Source organism: Cryptomeria japonica, chromosome 9 (assembly GCF_030272615.1).
Source record: "Cryptomeria japonica chromosome 9, Sugi_1.0, whole genome shotgun sequence".
Classification (NCBI taxonomy): domain Eukaryota; kingdom Viridiplantae; phylum Streptophyta; class Pinopsida; order Cupressales; family Cupressaceae; genus Cryptomeria; species Cryptomeria japonica.
In genome coordinates, this window is record NC_081413.1 from 594,665,433 (window position 1) to 594,684,193 (window position 18,761).

Below are 18,761 nucleotides of genomic sequence, written 5' to 3' on the forward strand. Positions count from 1 at the left end.
CCTATTTAATTTTTCAAACACTTATTATACATTTATCTACTAAACGTTAAGTTGTCTAAGTATTCATTAATAACATCTAATTAACTAACCTAAATAATCTCCACAAATATACATTTAATATCTATAGCATTTAAGATACGCATTTACTTTATTTTATTGACACAATAAACATATTTATATAAATGTTTACATAATATCTCACGAATTATAAAATCTTAATATTATATTTGTTTATATTAAAAACAAACTTAAGAACATTAAAAATTGGTATCAAAATCTTCATCGTGCTTGTATTGTTTTATTTGAACGAACTCCTCAATGAAGTAATGTATGCGAAACTCAGGTTCGATTTCTTCAATAAAAGCATTCTCATATAGGTCCTTTACCTAAAACAACAATAAAAATAAAGTGTTCAAAGGTTTGTCAAAATTTAATCAAGAATCCAAACCCCAAATTTGATAAAGCAAACATTCAACTCACTGCTTCCTTGATATAACAGAGCTCTTCGTTGCAATTTGTTGTCACCCACTTAACAACATTGTCGGAAGACTTATTCTGCGGCATATGTGTAGCAAGAAACACAACTATCCTGCGGTATCTGGGATCCATATCATCAAAAGCTTTCTCCAACACAACAAACATGCCATCCAAACCATCAGCAGCTCGATTTGTGAAGCCATCTATCTCAGCAACCCATTTTGACAAATCGGTACCGTGTTTACTGAACAAGTGTCGGCCTAAAGCTTTCAAAGCTAACGGATGAAAGGTAGGAGCAGAATCTTTGTTCTCTTTGAAAGAACACCTATTTGCACATTTCAAAGCATAACCTCTCTGCTCTGCCCCCAACTCTGGTATCTTTACATACATCCTTTCCAACAAGATAGCTATGGCCTCTTCCTTTTCAAGCCTTGGGACATGCATGCATGACTGTGAATCAATATTCAAATTCTTTAGAACATCTACTCTTCGTGCAATCAGAAGGATGCAGGTGTTTTCCCCATACTCTGCCCCAAGATAATGTCTCACTTCATCTATGCTATCTTCTGTAATATTGTCCAGAACCAACAATGACCTTTGGCCCTTCACAAATGTATTAAAGTTATATTGTGCCTGTAAAATACAGTACAAAAAATATGAGAGTTACAGATTTTGTGAAATAATTTTTTTCCAGACCAACGAGAATTCTATCAGGGATGGAAGAAGATCCTCCAAACAAAATGAAAATATATGAAGTTGCTCACATCATCTTCGCATGTAATCGATTTGAGTTGGTCCATGGGGAATTGGGTGAGACACTGTAGGGCATGTTTTTGTCTATCCAATGCATTACATCCACCAAACTGCAGAAAACATACTTTGCCAGAAAAATTCTCCAGACTAAAATTGCAAAACGACTTGGCAAGTGTACTCTTACCCAGGCCCGACATTCCATATAATCCTGCAATGCGGATTTCCTTTCCGTTAAAATTAACAGGGTTTAAGAAATCTGCGACCTCCTGCAACCAATAAGTATAATTGATAGTATATAAGTACATCTATATATGCGTGAGAATAAACAACAAAGCGAATGAATAATAGTAAGGAAGTTAGTGAGGTGGTTTAACCTGGCACATGCGTGTTTCTCCTTGCATAGAAGGGACAGGATACCTTGGTGTGAGTGGCAGTAGGATAGAGATAGCTTCTACAATCTTCCATGCTACAAAAGATACTAGTGAAGCCAGGTTAGCACAGACTTCCGCTATACATTTATGTTGTCGTTTACATTTTTATTATAAACAGTATTGAAAGTTTTATTAAATTTTGTAAAGTGTACTAATTTGTGACAATTTTGTTGCATGTCAAGAGTGATTATTGGATTATTTATGTTCATGAGAGATGGGATTATGTCATTAATCATGAAATATGAGTCAATGAGTTGGACTCAAAAATTATGCATTGCATCTCGAAAAAATATCATAATTTAATATATTGTTGAAAAAAAAATTCTTAATTCTGATTGATAAGATGTGTTTTAAATAAAAGGAATGATTGCAAAAAATTTCTTTTCAGGCATGTGTCTCCTCAAACACACTATAGTTATTTCAAAATAATGAAATCATATTGAGTAAAATAATTACAATATATTTATTTTAATGTAAACTAAAAATAAGTGTGAAAGTGAATTTGGCGGTTACTCCAAAACAAAGTTCTAATAATTACACCTGCATAAATGATGACTATGCACTTATAATGAGAGAATTAATATAAGAAATTTTGATATTTATTCAAAATTGAACCACAATAAAGTAATCATACAAGATCTACTAATTTAGAAAAACAAGATTTGTGTGGAAACCTTTTCAAGAGAAAACCACAAAGAAAGAATTCTTAGATTTACAATCCAAATCCAACAATTAAAAAAAAAAAAAAATCTTACAAATCATTGTAGGCACCAAGCCACTAAAGACACCAATCCCCACTACTAAGCTCCAAGTTAGTAAGAGAGAGAAATCCCTTCTATTAGGAGGCACCAACCTCCAAATGAACAAAAAATTTGCCTTTTTAAATATTGCTTCATCAAAGGATGATGAGATTTGAATCTCCTTCATAAAATTTTCTTGGAAATGATGCAAAGTTTTCACACATTCACTCTTTTTAAAAAATCTACTTGTATTGGAATGACATTACTTTTTTTGTTTTTTGTTTTCTTACCTTACCCCCACCTCACCTTCTTTAAATAACCCCCTTATGCCTCTTCATTGAAAGTAACAATCCTCCTAAGGGAGTCATCCTTATCAAAGGGAGGCATCCTATTTCATTTTTTCTAAATGGGAAGACTTGTCCCTACACTTGGGTACCACAATAAATGAGGTCGACCAACCCATTAAATTCAAATATGTAAATTTAAAACAAAATAAATATTTCTTTTTGGTTTAATACTCCTTAGCATTTAATTTCTACATTGAACCTTCTTTGATATCAATAATAAATTGCCTTAACATTAATTCTCCTTTGACATCAATAACAATATTTTCAACAATCTCCCCCTTTGTCATTGATGACAACCTTGCAAATAAATAATATGATAGTACAACAAGAACATAGTTGTTCCCATTTCAATAATTGTTCCCCTTTGATATCAATGGCAAAGGGATATTCAATACTTTCACAAAGATTATTAATCAACTTGATCTTTCTCTTTGTATTCGAATGGATATCATTAAAAAGTCTACAAAGTTGAAACATAATATAGTAATTAGCTCCCCTTGAATCCATGCTTCTCTTTAAGAACTTAGTTACTAGATGAAAAATATCACTCACTAATTCTACTTGAGATATTAAAAATTCTCTTTTGGAAGAGGCTTTGTAAAAATATGTATGATTTGTTCTTTGAGGCAATGTACTCCAACTTTACATGATGTTCTGGGTGAACTCACAAAGCTGGTTCCCACTTTTTGGTACAACCTGATTTTTGCTAAAATCATACATTTTCATAAAAATATAATGATTTAAGCTTTAAGAGGTCCCATTTGAAGTAATTAATTGAAGAGAGTTAAATCAAAGGCTCTTAGATCAAAATTTCTTGGATAGAACCTCTCTACTTCTAAATCATACTTGCAATGGAGTCTCCTTTGCATCTATCAAATGCTGATAAAAAACCAATTTTACATTAGCTTTTGGGGGGTCAAATTAATTCATTTAAAAGTTTTTTTTTTTAAATTATTTAGTCCTTATTATAAGCTTTCCAAATAGTATAACTTTTCATATATTTAATTTCATTAATATATTTTTATTTTATTTCTTATGAATGTAGGTTTTTCACCGAACATGAACTTCTTTGTTCAATGCATTGGGAAAATTAGTAAACTAATTCAAAAAAATTCTAAAAAATATATATGCACTAGGTATTGGTGTTTTCTTTCTAACAAAAAAAATAAAATTGAATTTTGATATATATAGAACAAGTTATGTGTTCAAACGTACACCTATATCCAAATTATAATTAGTCAAACTTCAAAACTTAATAAAATAAAAAATATTCAACATATCACTATCAAACAAAGTGCATGCCCTGGGTATCGATGTTACAAACCAAAATTCAAAAGACTTAAGTTTTTATCATTTATAGAAAAAAAAATATGCATTTCGGGATACACATCACTCTTAAAAAATGTTGTTTTTTTGTAAACAACTACTTTTTGAGGGAGATGGAAAAATCAATAAAATTTTATTCAGACAAATTTGCAAAAAAATATTTAGAATCTACAAACAAGATGTTAAAAATCACTAGTTTATATCATCTTCAAATTCTTAACGGTTTAAAAGTTATAGGTGTTAGAAAGTGAAGGTTTTTTTCAAAATATTCATCTAAGTCTCAAAGTTGGTCAAAAAGTGGGAACCAGTATTGTGAGTTCACCCTTCTGCTACCTATTCTCTTAAGAATTATACATGATAGGAATATGCTTTATTCTAAAGTGCATAACATGATTCTTTAAACTATTTATTGAACTAGTATTGTCACAAATGATTGAAATTGGATTATCATATTCTACCTTCATGTCCTTCAATATATATTTCATCCAAAGAACTTATGTGCAACACGATATTATTGTTATTATTCCACCTCTAAGGTGGCTAAAGAAATAGAAGCATGCTTCTTTCTTAGACAAGATACTAGACTATTTCTAAAAAAGTTCCTACACTTGTACTCTTCAGATTATCAACACTACCAAACCTAATTGCATTTGTATAAGTTTCTAAAGTGAAATCTTCACCTCTCAAATACCACAAACCAAAGTTCAAAGTGCACTTTAGATATTTAAATATTCTTTTGACTGCTTGAACATGGATTTTTTTTGGAGGTATGTGCAGGATCATGGTGGGCCAAACGGGCCCTTAAGTGGCAATGAAAATTTAGAAAACGGAGTTAGGCAACTTGACATAAAAAATTTGAATAACTTACCAACATTATTTTTAAAATATGTAAAAATAGAATCTATAGAAAATTGAATGTAGTTTCTAAGATATTAGTCATTTTTTGAAAAAGGAAATCTATTTGACGAAAATTTGAAATTTCAATTAGTAGTACTAAAATTTCAGGAAAAAGGTAAGAAGGGGGTATTTGTTTGACCACCATAATCATAATATTTCATTATAAGATTTTAGATATAAGTAGAAGACTCATGTACGGATGTGACACATATTTTTTTTATTTTTTTAAATAAATAATTAATTATGAATTTTTACTACAACTTTTTTTAAATATAAAAACTCATATGTCTTACCACCATAACTTGGTCAAAACTTTATGAAATTCAATTTATTTTTCTTAATCCTATAGCATGAAAAGCATAGAATATGAATTTCTTTCAAATTCAAAAATGTGATACCGTTTGAAAGTTATAGATATTTTTCAGTCAGCTTATTAATCAAGACTTTAGTCAGAATATCGCCACCTTTTTGGCCCCTCGTGATCTTGCACATCCCCTTTGGTGTTGCTTGAAAATGTGTCACCATTCCTACTACTTACATTATTTCTAGCCTTGATTTTATCACATATAGTAGGCTACCAATCGTGTCCTATACGGTGTTTGATTTGCTTTATGAGATTTGTTATACTTGATTAATCTAACTCTATGAAATTGGATGTGCTAACTAGTACATAATTTTTCATTCCAAATTTTATCATCTCAATGATGTACTTGGTTTTCAAGGCTCATGCCTTTGTTAGATTGAGAACTTTATAAACCAAGAAAGAATGATAACTCATTGTGCATAGACATTGATAGAACCTTTGTAAATTTCTTAGCTCTCTGGTTTGAAAAAAATCTAGCTCAAATTTACTCAAGTCAAAGATCCTAAGTATTAATGTTTATACCTTAAACCCTTAGACTTTTAAACCCTTGCATTCTTTTTTTAAATTGACATGTAACTTCTGTTTGCCAAATTTTGAGTCATCACTTAGAAGGGTTAGCAATCCTTTGGTTACCAGAATTGTACCCAACCAACTAGTTGGTCCTAGTGCGTTAATATTTCCTAATTCCTTATCTGTAATTTTTCCTATCATCTACCTTTCCTTGGCTTCTCTTGTCTAGAAATATCAACAGTTTATGTAGGCTCATGAGCTCCAAATTTTATCAGATTTGTTTGAGCCATGGAGCCACAAGATCTTGACATGTATCTAATGAGGCCCACTGTTCATTTAAACCAATGTTTGTAACTATCAAAGTCTACTAAGACCTATGTTATGTCTCCATGTGTCTAATGGGACCTACAATTTGTAAGAAAAATGAATAATCAATGCATATGTCTAGATAGGATATATCAAACTAGATTGCAGCCTCACAATGTCAAAGATGTTAGAGCCCAATCACCTTCATGATGATGACATATGGAAAAGTCACAAGCAAATTAATCAAAGGAAAAGCTACTCTATAGCCCCACAATGTCAGAATCATAGGCCCTGTTTCCTTTTATGATAGTGTGGAATGTTGCCATTTCGCACCAACACATTGGAATGGTGTAAAGTGACTCTAATCTAGCTTCTTCTTATTGCTTTGAATTTTCAAAGATGTGCAAAGGTTATTTCAGATTTGATCTCCATAATCTTAGTCATCCATCTTGATGTGACCCTCAAAAATCAACACCTCCCATTCAAATTACAAGAATTGTTAGAATTTGATGCCTTGCTCAAACATGAATAGTAGTAATGGTGAAACGATTGATTTTAATTAGATTTTTGGTTGTTTAATGAAAATAAATACTCTGGTCAGTACCTTTTCAACAACTAAATTTGATTGCATTTATAATTTCTTGCTAAATTGTTCTATGTGCAATTTTTTAGCTAGAACTAGGGTTTGGAAGTGATTAATATTTTCATAATTTTCATACCTCAAAGTTCAAAATTGCAAGTGTCACTAAGTTTGCTTAAAACTTAAATTATTGCTTTATCAACGAAAATAATCCTCTTCTAAATGTAAAAATGAGTAAGTCAGTGGCTCAATCTCCTACCTCAAAGAAGTTTGATGATGATATTCTAAAATAACTCAAGGGATTAGAGAGAAAATCATTTAATATCAATATTCTTGGTGATCAGAATGACAAACTTCTTGATGACCCAACTAGAGTACAAGATGCAATCTTACCAAATTCCAAATGGTCATTGTTTGACCATTGGTGTAAGAAAAGAGAGGCCAATCTCCCCCTAAGAAATGCATGGTACATTGACTTGGGTAAATTGGAAATTCCTAAAACTTTTGTTGATGTTGATTCCCTTAGAGAAATTTCCCATAGGTATGACATCCAAACAAGAGCTATGGTGTCAATCACTAGAGTATATATGATTTATTTCTCTAAATTATGAATATTTTAAGCTTTTCGTTTAAATATGATAGCCTTCAAAGCCATCAAATTCAATAATCTTATAGATGAATATGAAAAGAATCAATATATCTTTAGAATATTGACAATTTTCAAGTTTAGAGTAAACATCATAGCAAAAATTATGAAAAAATATCCATGCTCTAGATATTGGTGTGACAAATCTATATTTTAAAAATTAGAATTTTATTCTTTCTGTAGAAAAGTAATGCATGACGACATAAATATCAATTCTTAAAAAAGTTAATTAGTATAAAAAATAATTTATTAAAGTTATGTAAAAATATGCATAATTTATTTTTAATTTTCTTTTAAAAAAATTTAGTCTACACAAAAATTCTCGAAAATTAATTGTTTGTTTCATCTTTAAATTTTTAGTGATTTAGATGCTTTATGTGTTAGAAAGTGAAGATCTAGTACAAAATTCTAATTTCAATGTCAAGTTTGGCCAAAAGGTGAAACCAATTATTGTGGGATCGCCCATTGGCCTAGGCACAAATTGTACATGCCAAAAACTAGTATATATAATTTAATGGTATATGATGAGGAGGGCATGGATTCCTCTATATTTAGGTATAACATCTATACTTCATCCCCTATGATATTTCTTCAACATATTGCACAATTGCCTCTACTCTCCTACACCACAATCCACCTTGTTGGCTACCATTTCAAGTACATTTCCCTAAATTTAAACCAATCCTCCCTAAATTTAAACCAATCCTCCCTAAATTTAAACCAACAAGTTCATTTTCTACACTTTCTACAATCATTGTATTTCATTATAGATATTTTCTCATCATTTGGTATTTATTTCTTGTATGTCTTGCACGTAGATGAAAACAATACACAAGCTTATCAAGAGATTTATTGGTTTTCTAAAGTCAAACCCAAAGCCTTAAGTACCTTTGTCCTCACACCCTACAAATCACATGCCCATCATATTGGTGGCTCTAATACCAAATTAAGACTTGAATATAAAAATACTACACCATATCCCTCCCAATTCACCTCATGGTGTCACTTGGAACCATCCCATGAGGTGAGAGGGCCAAATCCTCCTCCACTCTTCATCTTTATCAATCAATCTCAACCCTACACCCATTTCACCCCTCATCTATACTACCAACACTTAGCCATTTTTATCATCTCACACATTTTAAATCCAAGAGCATCCTTATCCTATCAAAATTCTAAGTGCCCACAAATCGAATATAATCATAATAGGAAAATCTACAAAATGAAGAGATAAACATACCTAATTTGCAATATATTTCATGATATTTTGATCTCCTTTTAGCCTAATCTTGAGTGTTGTTTTGTTTTCTATTTTAGGTTTTTTTAATGTAATTTCAATCAATTTAGGACTCAAATTTTACTATACAAACCATCCAAAGGAGGAAGAGAGGTATTTCTAAACATATATTAGTGTTATGCATTTTTTTTATAGTTCCCATATAGAAAGTATGTATGTATGTCTGTGTGTATACATACATACATACATACATACATACATACATACATATATATATATATATATATATATATATATATATATATATATATATATATATATATATATATATATATATATATATATATGACATTACCCCATTTGTGGGATTTGAACTTGTGACCTCTCTTTCAAGAGCACAAGTTCTCCATCACTAGGTCAACTCAAGTTGTGCGTGTGGGTGTGTTTTTGTCTATGTGCATGTATATACATGTATATGTATGTATATATATGTATATATATGTATATATATATGCATATATACATGCATACTACATATACATGTATATGTATATGTATATGTATATGTATACACATATACATAAAACAAAAAAGTTGATAGACGATGGGTTAATCCTTCAAATTAAATAGCTTCCTTTAGGTATTTTTAAATACTACTAGTTCTTACACATTAACAATAATATAAACTCTTAACACATCCAGCATTTCAATTTTTGTTAACAAATACTGAATAAAAAAATGCCTGTCGGTGCGATGCCTGTCGTTGCGAAGCCTGCCCTAAGGTCGTCTGTTGCAACCGTTGCAAAGCCTGTCGTTGCTCTAAGGACGTATGCTGCAGCCGCCCAACTTCGACCGGCTGCGGATGTCGTCCCGCCTCCTCTCCCAAATGTTGCACCCCCTGGCGTGGCTACTGCGATTGGGGCCTCGGTAGAGGTTTTTGTCTGTGCCTTGGCGGGGGGTCTGGGAGCTTCTACACCACTGCCTCGGTTGTTGTTGGTAATATGGTGGATGGCGATCTGGTGCATCCGGCGCCCTCAGATACTGATCAGGTTGCCCGTGGCTTGTCTGTGGCTGTAAGCGTGTGCAAACCCTTGGCTTTCAGGATGTCTGCTGATACTAAAAAGGGGATCATCTACAACTCCTCTATGTTTGAATCTCATGGTCCGATTTGTAGGTTTCGGGGCTTTTGGCCTAGCCTTCCTCAGCTACACACTTGGATTTCCCAAAACTAGGAATCGATCTTAAAAGGTTCAGTTAACATTTTTCCTTCAGCCAAGGGATTTTTAATTGCTAAATTTGAATATGCAAAGGATAGATCGAAAATTTTATGTATTAATCCTTTCAGCTGGGAGGACAAATTTGTTTTGATGGTTAAACCCTGATTCTCGAGTTTTAACCCATCTACTAATTCATTTAATGAGATTCCTATTTGGGTTAGGCTCCCTAACCTTCCCCTTCATCTATGGACGGACTCTCTACTAGAGGAAGTGGGGGAGGCTTTAGGTGAATTCCTAATGATTGATAAGGAATCTTTCCAAATTTATCATTCTACTTATGCTCGGATTTTGGTCAACATTGATGTTTCTAAAGGGCTTCTAGCTGAGATAGAGATTGAATCTTCCTTGGGATCTTGGGTCCAACTGCTCGACTTTGAGGGTATCCCCTTTAGATGTCGAAAGTGCTTCCAAACTGGACATGTTGTTGCACGGTGTGAAACTGATAAAAAGAAGAAAAAAATTGCTTCTTAGTGGAAGGATGCCTCCTCTGAACATGGATCTTCTTCTTCAGTGGATGGCATTCCCGCTTCCCAGATTGCTGCTAGACCTTTGTCTAATTTCCGATTTCTATTGTCCCTGCCTCTCTGGATGTTGGCTATGTTCCTCCTGGTGATGGGAGGTCCTCTATTCTGGACCCATCCTCTTGGCAAAAGGCTGCTACTAGGGTTGAGGAGGGATGGATTACTGTTAAAAGTAAAAAATCTAAATTGTCCCAGTCCTCTTTTGATATGACCCTTCGATCCAACAAGGGTAGGTCAAATTCTTGATCCATCCTGGTTGGGTTGGGGTTGCTGTCTTTTGCAGCCCGCTGGGTTTTGTTGGGGGTCCCTTTGTGTTGTTCCCCCTCTTTTGTTTGGTTGTGTTGTGTCTCTTTTGTGTTCTGTTTCTTTGAGTGGACTTTCAAGTTTATCTTTCGGTTCGGGTTGCAGGTCCTAAAACCTGTCTTGTATAGGGTTTCTGGTCCCTTAAAAACTTGTTTTCCTTAATCAAAAACAATAATATAAAGCGGGTCCCCCTGACCCAAGATGGTTAAAGTTAAACTTTGATGAGTCCTAAAAGGGGAACCTGGGTCAACCGGGATAGGGTGGTGTGATAAAAGATTTGGAGAGCAAAGTGGTGGCGACCAACATGGCAAATATGGGCACTCAAACTTCCAACATGGCCGAGATGATGGTGATCTTTATTGGAATTCATATTACCAATAATAAAGGCAAAAGATTAATAATAGAATGGGACTCAAAAAATGTAATCATGATGTGCGCAACCATATCTGAGTGGTAAGGGGCAAATATCATTTAAAACTATCTGCATGTCACCTCTACATTTGACCACGTTGTGTTTCAACACATTTTTAGAGAAGGTAATGAGACTACTAACAAACTTGACAACCTAGGCCCCTTTTCCAGGGGCATTAAAGTCTGGACAAATCTACATGATTTTCCTAATGAAATATATGCCATGTTAAATGAGGGCAACTAAATCTATGAAGCGTAAAGATTTGAAAATCACCTTTTTGTTCTATTTCTGAGCTCCACAATGTACTTCTAGTATATCTCGAGGTGCACTAATGTTATTAAAGGTAAGGAAAGTAATTTTTCTTTTACAACATCTAATAGGGATTTTTTCTATCCTAGTTTGTGCAGAACTGCCTTGGCTCTTGGCTCTAGGTTTTCTACAGCTAGGATGGGAGAAGACTTAATCCAAATCGAGCCTGATACCTGTGTAAAATTTAAAGAGAATAATGCCCTCTAGGAGAAAGTGGTAAAGGAAATTTAACCAATTATGTTGAGGGTATGAAGGGCTTTGATCCTTCGATTTCTGATAATTTGCCCAATCTTCGAAAAATGGTGTTGCTTAAGTGGGGAAGGCGAAATTTACTGTGTCAATGGAGACTAATGCAATGGTGACGTGGCTACCTATAAATGGCAAGACTTTCCAACATAAGCCTAACAAGAATTATAAGGAAAGTGTTGCTCAAGTGGGGAAGGTGAAATTTACTGTGTCAATGGAGACTAATGCAATGGTGACGTGGCTGCTTATAAATGGCAAGACTTTCCAACATAAGCCTAACAAGAATTATAAGGAAAATTTTAAAAGATTTTTGGGCCCAAGTAAGAAGGTGATCTACTTCCAAAGCAGTTTTAAAATGGATGACCTGCCTCGGTTTTGGAAGGATGTGGCAGTGCTTCTGATGAAGCTCTTCACTCTGGACATGCACTTCGAGTGGTTTTATTCTCAACTGTACCTGATGCTCAATCAGCTTCAATATAGGATAAGGATAAATTTTCCCTTCTGGGTGGCTAAGTCTAAGGTTTCCCTTTCCTAGGGCATCAAGGTCTCATCCTACCTCTTTAGAGGTTCCATTTGAGTCTAAACCCTTCTAATGGCCCTAATATTAACCCTCCTAACTCATTATCAAGCCTAGGTCTCTATGTTGAGCTTCTGGTCAATCAATCTATGGATTTTGCTTCTCCCAAACCCTATAAGAGCCCACCTGGATTAAACCCTCTCAAAATGCTAAATCCAAGACTCGTCTGGTTCATCCAATATGTGAAATCTCTTCTCAAAAAATAGTCATTGTCAAAGAGGACTCGAAGGATACGACCTCTTCTTGGTCTACTAGGTTTGATTAGACCCCAAATAATACTGTGAGTAAAAAGGCTAATCCCCCATCCCCCAATTCACCCCATGATTCTCCTAAGTCCTATCCGTGGATTGCTTTGTTTGAGGAATTTCCCCTCTTTGCGGCCAAGGTGAATGAACTTTGTGAGGGGTTTAACAAGCATGAACCTACCATCCACTAGCTTCTAGGCCAATTTGAGGTGATGAAAAATAAAATTAACATGCTCGAAGCTATTTTAGAGGCGGAGGCTAGAGCCTCTAGTTGGACAAACGATGAGGGGTAGAGGGCTTGGATGATAGTGAGAAAATTTGTTGGGATGATAAAGAAATGGGAAGCAATGGACAAATCTATTAAAGAGCTCACAAAGACAATTAGTCAAACTAACAACACAAAAAACTTAATTGATATGTTGGAGGTTCTCTAGGAAAACTTGGATACAATGAGGAGGACTATGGAGAGCATGTTTGATCAACATAGGGAGATTATAGAGAAGAACTTTGTTGCTCTTCATGACATTCAAAATGAAATCATGAGGAAGTGGGCCAAGAAAAGAAGACACTTGAAGTCATCAACTACAACGGGGTTGGAAGCATGTGTTTCAAGGGTGAAATCCACACAAGACTGCCTAGTTATTTCCTCTAAAAAGCACTATGTGCAGGAGAAAGGCAAAGATATCTATTTGGAAAGGAAGTTGGAGTTCTCTCTCACCCGGTAAGCCTTTGGTTCATGCTTTCAATGGGAGATTGTTTCTTTTTTTTTAGCTTTGTTTGTTTTTTATTACTTAAGTAGGGAAAGGGCCCTAAACCCTCACAAGAGCAGATACAAAATAACAAAAAAAGGTAGCAATAGTACAGCTTTTGGCATCACACAGCCAGGCGCTAAGACAAAATACTAGAAGCTTACTCTTAGTAACCAAAAACATAATACCGCAACCAAACTGCCATTACTATTTGGCCAGCCAGTCTTAAAATAAACATAACCAAACAAACTATAAACTAATAATAGTAATTAAAAGCATTATCAACAGTCATCATATCTAATTTAAAAGAAATCTTAGGGGACACGCATGCCATATAAACCATATTGTTCAATCAGATTAACCCAAAACTACTCAAACTATCTAATTGCTCCTTAAGCAAACAACTAACACTACAGAAACTATCAAAAACTATTATCATGAGAAGAGAAGCAAAAATCACTAAGACCAACACAGCAACATGAACAACAACCAAATTGTTGTTGAGGATGTCCCAGTTTTTTACCAATCTCCTCATCTATTTCTACCAAGCCTCATGACCCAACACTTCCTCATTCTACTCAGCCTCCTATGTGTTGTTCTCCATTTTGAAAACCTTTGTTCCCTCTCCCTTTTAAAAGTGAATGTTGTTGCCTCTGTGCTGCAATGGAAGAGGACAACAAAAAGTTTGAAATAAAGACAACAAGACAAGGTTTCAACTTAGGAAACCTCCTACACTTTAAGCTTATAAAAGCTTGGGCAGGTGAACCCTTTTATGACTATTTTCTTACAAAAATAATAAAAGATTTACAGAAAACCAGTGTAAATTCCTGTAAACTTTCCTTACTGGCTAGTACAACTAAACATAAAATGGAAAGTTGATTTGACTTTTTGAAAAGGACCACAAAATGCATCAAAAAACCAATAGGTAAACCAGTGCCTTATCCAAGCAATAGAGTCATCTACAACAGACTACAACCTGACAAAAGAAACTCATACACAAGTCACAAATTAGTGATCTATCAACTCTGTATATGCTTGACGTATACAGAGTCCTATTCTGCACCAGACTTCATTATCAGATCCACACCAAAATACTGATATCAATGACTTTGTTCAAAGTACGTTTATATTTCCTCCTTGTGAAAAAGACTTAAAACAACTTCATTAAATGCCTAACAAGTCATTCAGATAAACAATCCTTGATTACTTAAATGAAATGAACACCAATACAATGACATAGAGACAATACAAGTCTGAATTTAAAATTCTCTGGACTGTATATTTTATTTCTCCATCAAAAGATTACAAGTACATCCTATATAAGAAAATGGCCTGTATTAATTTTGCCAGAGTTTAGCTACAAAATTTGCGTCCCTTTTCTAAGTAGTCCTGGTATCCATTTATAGAGATATGGATGCGACAAGCTTCGAACTTCCCTAGAAAACAAATATTCTAAATCCTAACCATAATCCCCCCTAAAAAGGTTACATTGTTTACCAACAAAGCAAAAGCATAACAAATCAGTTAACCAGCCGGAGAAAGGCCAACTGACTACTCAATATTCGCAGATCAAGTGCCAGGTGCCTTTGATTCTTCAGAATTTTGATTTCCAAAAAACCATTGCAAGAACTAACCGCTTCTAATTTCCCAAGGGTTACTGCATATTGGAGTGTCGATTGATTCTTCCTTCGCCCTATCCCTTTCATCACATACTTAATTTCCCATTCTTGTTGCCGGAGAAATCACAAAACTGCACCTATTTTCTCTGCAAATCCCCTAGAATACCTCTCTGCAAGTTTACACTTCAAAACAATGTCGGACGAGAAGTCGCACAGCTCTGCCATTAGTCCTTTTCAAAATTCAAATTTTGGCGCCAACGGATCGGAGAAGCTTTCCTCTAAGCACTTTTCCTTTAGTAGTTGATCTGCGATGACTAACGGTTGAGCTTCTCCTCGTAGTGATTCAATGACAGCCGTGAGATCATACAAAACTAGCACGCCCTTTAACTTACCTGAGACACCCACTTTAGAACGGGTCCCACCATTTGGTCGCTGGTCCACAAATGGTATTCATCGAGCACTTCACAACCGCGGTACAGTGACCACCATTGGATCATCTCTAGCCTGCTCGACCTTTAACTATTCTGAGCTACTCCCTTCTATCGGGTGTCACTTCCTAATTCGTTCGCACATCCAACTGGCCACAATCTGACTTGCCACCTCATCCGCCGCTTCACATAAAGTTTTCGTTGGTTTGTTCGATATTATTCTTCCGGCCAAACTTCCTCTCTCGACAAGTTGTTCACATGTCTCATTGATTTTGTAGTTTCATCGATACTTTTTATTTTATCGACGGGACCAGTTTTGATTTCTTCGATGTACTTTATTGTCCATGGAAATGATGTTTTCAATGAATCCTTTTAGAGATCCATCACGGCCAAGGTTTGTTTGATAAGTCATTTTATGAGTTTGATGACATGCCACCTAACTACCATCTCATCACCGCCGGACCCACCACCGGACCTTGGTCTTATACCCTCTACTCCACCACGTGTCACCCCCCGATTGGCTTCGGAGTCCATGCCCTGCCACCTTAGCACGGCCTCACTAACCACCGGAATGAAGCTCTTCTTTGTCGCTGGGTCGCAATGGATATTCTAACGAGCATCTTTATGTTGCGATCTCGCAACAACCGTCGATCATTTTGAACTAACCGTTCCATCTTTTAAAAAAACTTTAGAACTTAGCCACCATCGCTTAACCGTCTACCTTAACTGCTTGCATTAACTTTTGTCTAGGCCCGCCACTAGTGGTTTGTCGCTGGGTCGCAAGAAATAACCGTCGCGCACCTTTATGTTGCGGTACAGCGACAACCATCAGATCTTCCTCCCGACCGTCTGATTTTCCTTGGACTTGCTCCACTTTTACCTTGCCTGAGCAGTTCTCTTCTCACGGGCCCCACCACTTGGTAGTTGGGTCGCGACAAATATTTCATCGCGCAACTTTATGTTGCAATCTCGCGACAGCCATTGATCTAACAGGAACTTGCTCGATTTTTAAGGACCCGACACATACATAGGAAAAGACATAGGACTTAGGAAAAAATGCGACACATGTCAAAATTAATTAAAACCTGCCCAAGCCTAGACTTAAAATGGCCCCATTTCAACGATGCGATGACCCTTCCACTTAAGTGGAAAAAGTAATGGGCAAATAGAAGATTTGGAGAAAAAGCAACACAAAGGTTTATGTTTTCAAATGGTTTTGAAATGTAAAATAAAACCCGAAACCCTTAGAACCATAATCTTGCAAACAGAGGTCAAATTTCTAAATTTTGACAGACTCCAACAACTAAAAGGCAAGATTTTCAACATATTTAAAATAGTGATAACACTATGCATTATCCTTACCCTACAATTTCCTAACTTTTTCTTAAGTTTTATTTGGCTAGAGACAAACACCATAGTTGCCTTGCGCATTATTCGATCAATAATGACACAGATAGAATTCAAGGCCTCACTCATTTTTCTATTACTTTGTTGTGTCTGGTGCCTGGTTCTAGTTTTTGGGTTTGTGTTTGTGGTTTTCACTAGGTTTGTTTTTTAGTTGCAAGTTCTTGTTCATGGGTCCTCACTCCTCATGAGTCCCTGGTTTTGTCGCCTTTAGCTAGGGTTATGTAAGGTTTGGTCCTCTCCCCGTTTAATGTTTTCAAGATAATAATAGAAAGAGGAATTAAGATACAACATTATATAATTCGCCACATTGATCCCATGAGTTATAGAATAGTTTTACAAATTAGAATATATACAATGTTCTCCATTGTTGTTCTAAAAGATATATGCATTCATCTCTTCACATTTAATTTAGAAATATTTATTATACATTCATGTAGTATACTCTATTGTTTAAATTAACCATGTATTCATCGATATATAAATTTACTGATTAAGCTAAATAATTCATACAAACATAAATGTTTTTTTTTATGAAATTACTATTAAATTCTATGTCTTGACAATTATTTATTATTCTACTAGTATGGAAAAAAATAAGAGTGCATGTGCTTATGTAGATGTTTGTGTAACATCTTAAGTGGAATATATAAAGTTGGTAGTAAAAATTAACTTATTATACTTTTAAATTAATCTAAGGTTCATTTATAGAAGAGGGAATGAATAGATTGTAATCACGAGTGTGTTCACAAAATTATTTAAGAGATTAAATAAAAAATTATATAAATACAAATAAAATAAAATTTATGTCTAACATAGAAGAGGTTAATAACTCTATAAAATAACTTATTTGTCAATAAGATTATTATAATATAACTATGGTGAATTAAAAAAAAACTCATGCAATAATTATTAACTTTTGTAAATAACTAATCAATTTAGTAAATAAAAAACAAATAATACTTCAAAATAACTATAATATTAAATAAACAAGCAATTAAATTTTAGATGTTTTAAATAAATTTTCATATAAATAAAATAATAAATTACATATTTTAAAATAAAAATAAATATAAACAAAAAAGGGATAAATATATGATAAAGTAATATAGATATCTTAAATACATCTATTTAAAATATGTTGAAAGATATTATTCCTTAAGTTATTTAAGATAACAAAAAAATAAAACAAAATTGAAATAAATAAAACAAATCTAAACTAATATCTCAATATTTTTAAATAAATTCATTAAAATAATCATATTAATATTTTTTTTTAAATTATAATACAAATATGATCATATATTTTTATATCAAAATTTAAAATTTAAACCTATTCTATACACTTCAATTTTTCATATAAAACATTTAAAATTAATATTAAAACCTTACCCTCTTCTTTTTCTCGCTTCTTTCCAGTTGGAACATTCCCATGGTGAATTATGTGTTTTATATCCTCAACCTGAAACCACACTTAAATCAAGCATTGAAATAAAGAAACACAAAACCCAATCACAAACTTAAAAGAGAAAACTTTCAACTCACTTTCTGCCTGATCTCTCTCTCGCAATTTTTCAATAACAACTTGACAACTTTGTCGGAAGACATTTTTGCCCTGATATACTTGATCTCTTTCTTGAACTTTGTTGACAGTACGTGCTTCTCCCACTCTTTTGTTAGCCAGAACAACCCAGCCAACACGTCATCCGCACAATCTCTTTCCACAAACCATTTTCCAATATAATTGGGGAATGAAGTAACATAACGAAACACATCCCTCAAAAGATAACGGAGTCGGTCTTCGGAACCATCTATCTTAGGAGCCCGTTTAACAAAACAACAGCCGCAAGAACTTAGAAATATAAATACCAAATTAAAATTTACAATTTAAAATTTTCTATCGAATTATTTGAAATTAAAAAAATTCCACGTAATTGTTTTTTTCACATAAAACATATAAAATTGGTATTAAAATCTTACCCGATACATCGTAGTTTTCTTTTATAATTTCATATAGTATGCCACTATTTGGTTTATTTTCTTCAACCTGAAGCCAC

At 34.0% G+C, this 18,761-nt stretch overlaps 2 protein-coding genes across 3 annotated transcripts in view; both read right to left on the reverse strand.

Moving 5' to 3' along the window:
- Positions 1 to 242: 242 nt before the first annotated feature.
- On the reverse strand, positions 243 to 18,589 carry LOC131858061 (disease resistance protein RPS2-like). The gene is made up of 6 exons (XM_059210956.1): positions 18,250 to 18,589; positions 18,097 to 18,166; positions 1,605 to 1,696; positions 1,242 to 1,496; positions 481 to 1,110; positions 243 to 386 (listed from the first exon to the last, which is right to left on the reverse strand). Exons 1-6 carry the CDS (start codon positions 18,310 to 18,312, stop codon positions 258 to 260), a joined length of 1,239 nt encoding a protein of 412 aa, XP_059066939.1. The 5' UTR covers positions 18,313 to 18,589; the 3' UTR covers positions 243 to 257.
- Positions 18,589 to 18,761, reverse strand: part of LOC131030145 (uncharacterized) — a 46,269-nt gene continuing 46,096 nt past the window's right edge. For both annotated transcript variants that reach the window (XM_059210954.1, XM_059210955.1), the window contains exon 10: positions 18,589 to 18,751. In XM_059210954.1, the coding sequence (XP_059066937.1) occupies positions 18,620 to 18,751 (132 nt within the window). In that variant the 3' untranslated portion in view covers positions 18,589 to 18,619. The remainder of the gene's footprint in view (positions 18,752 to 18,761) is intronic.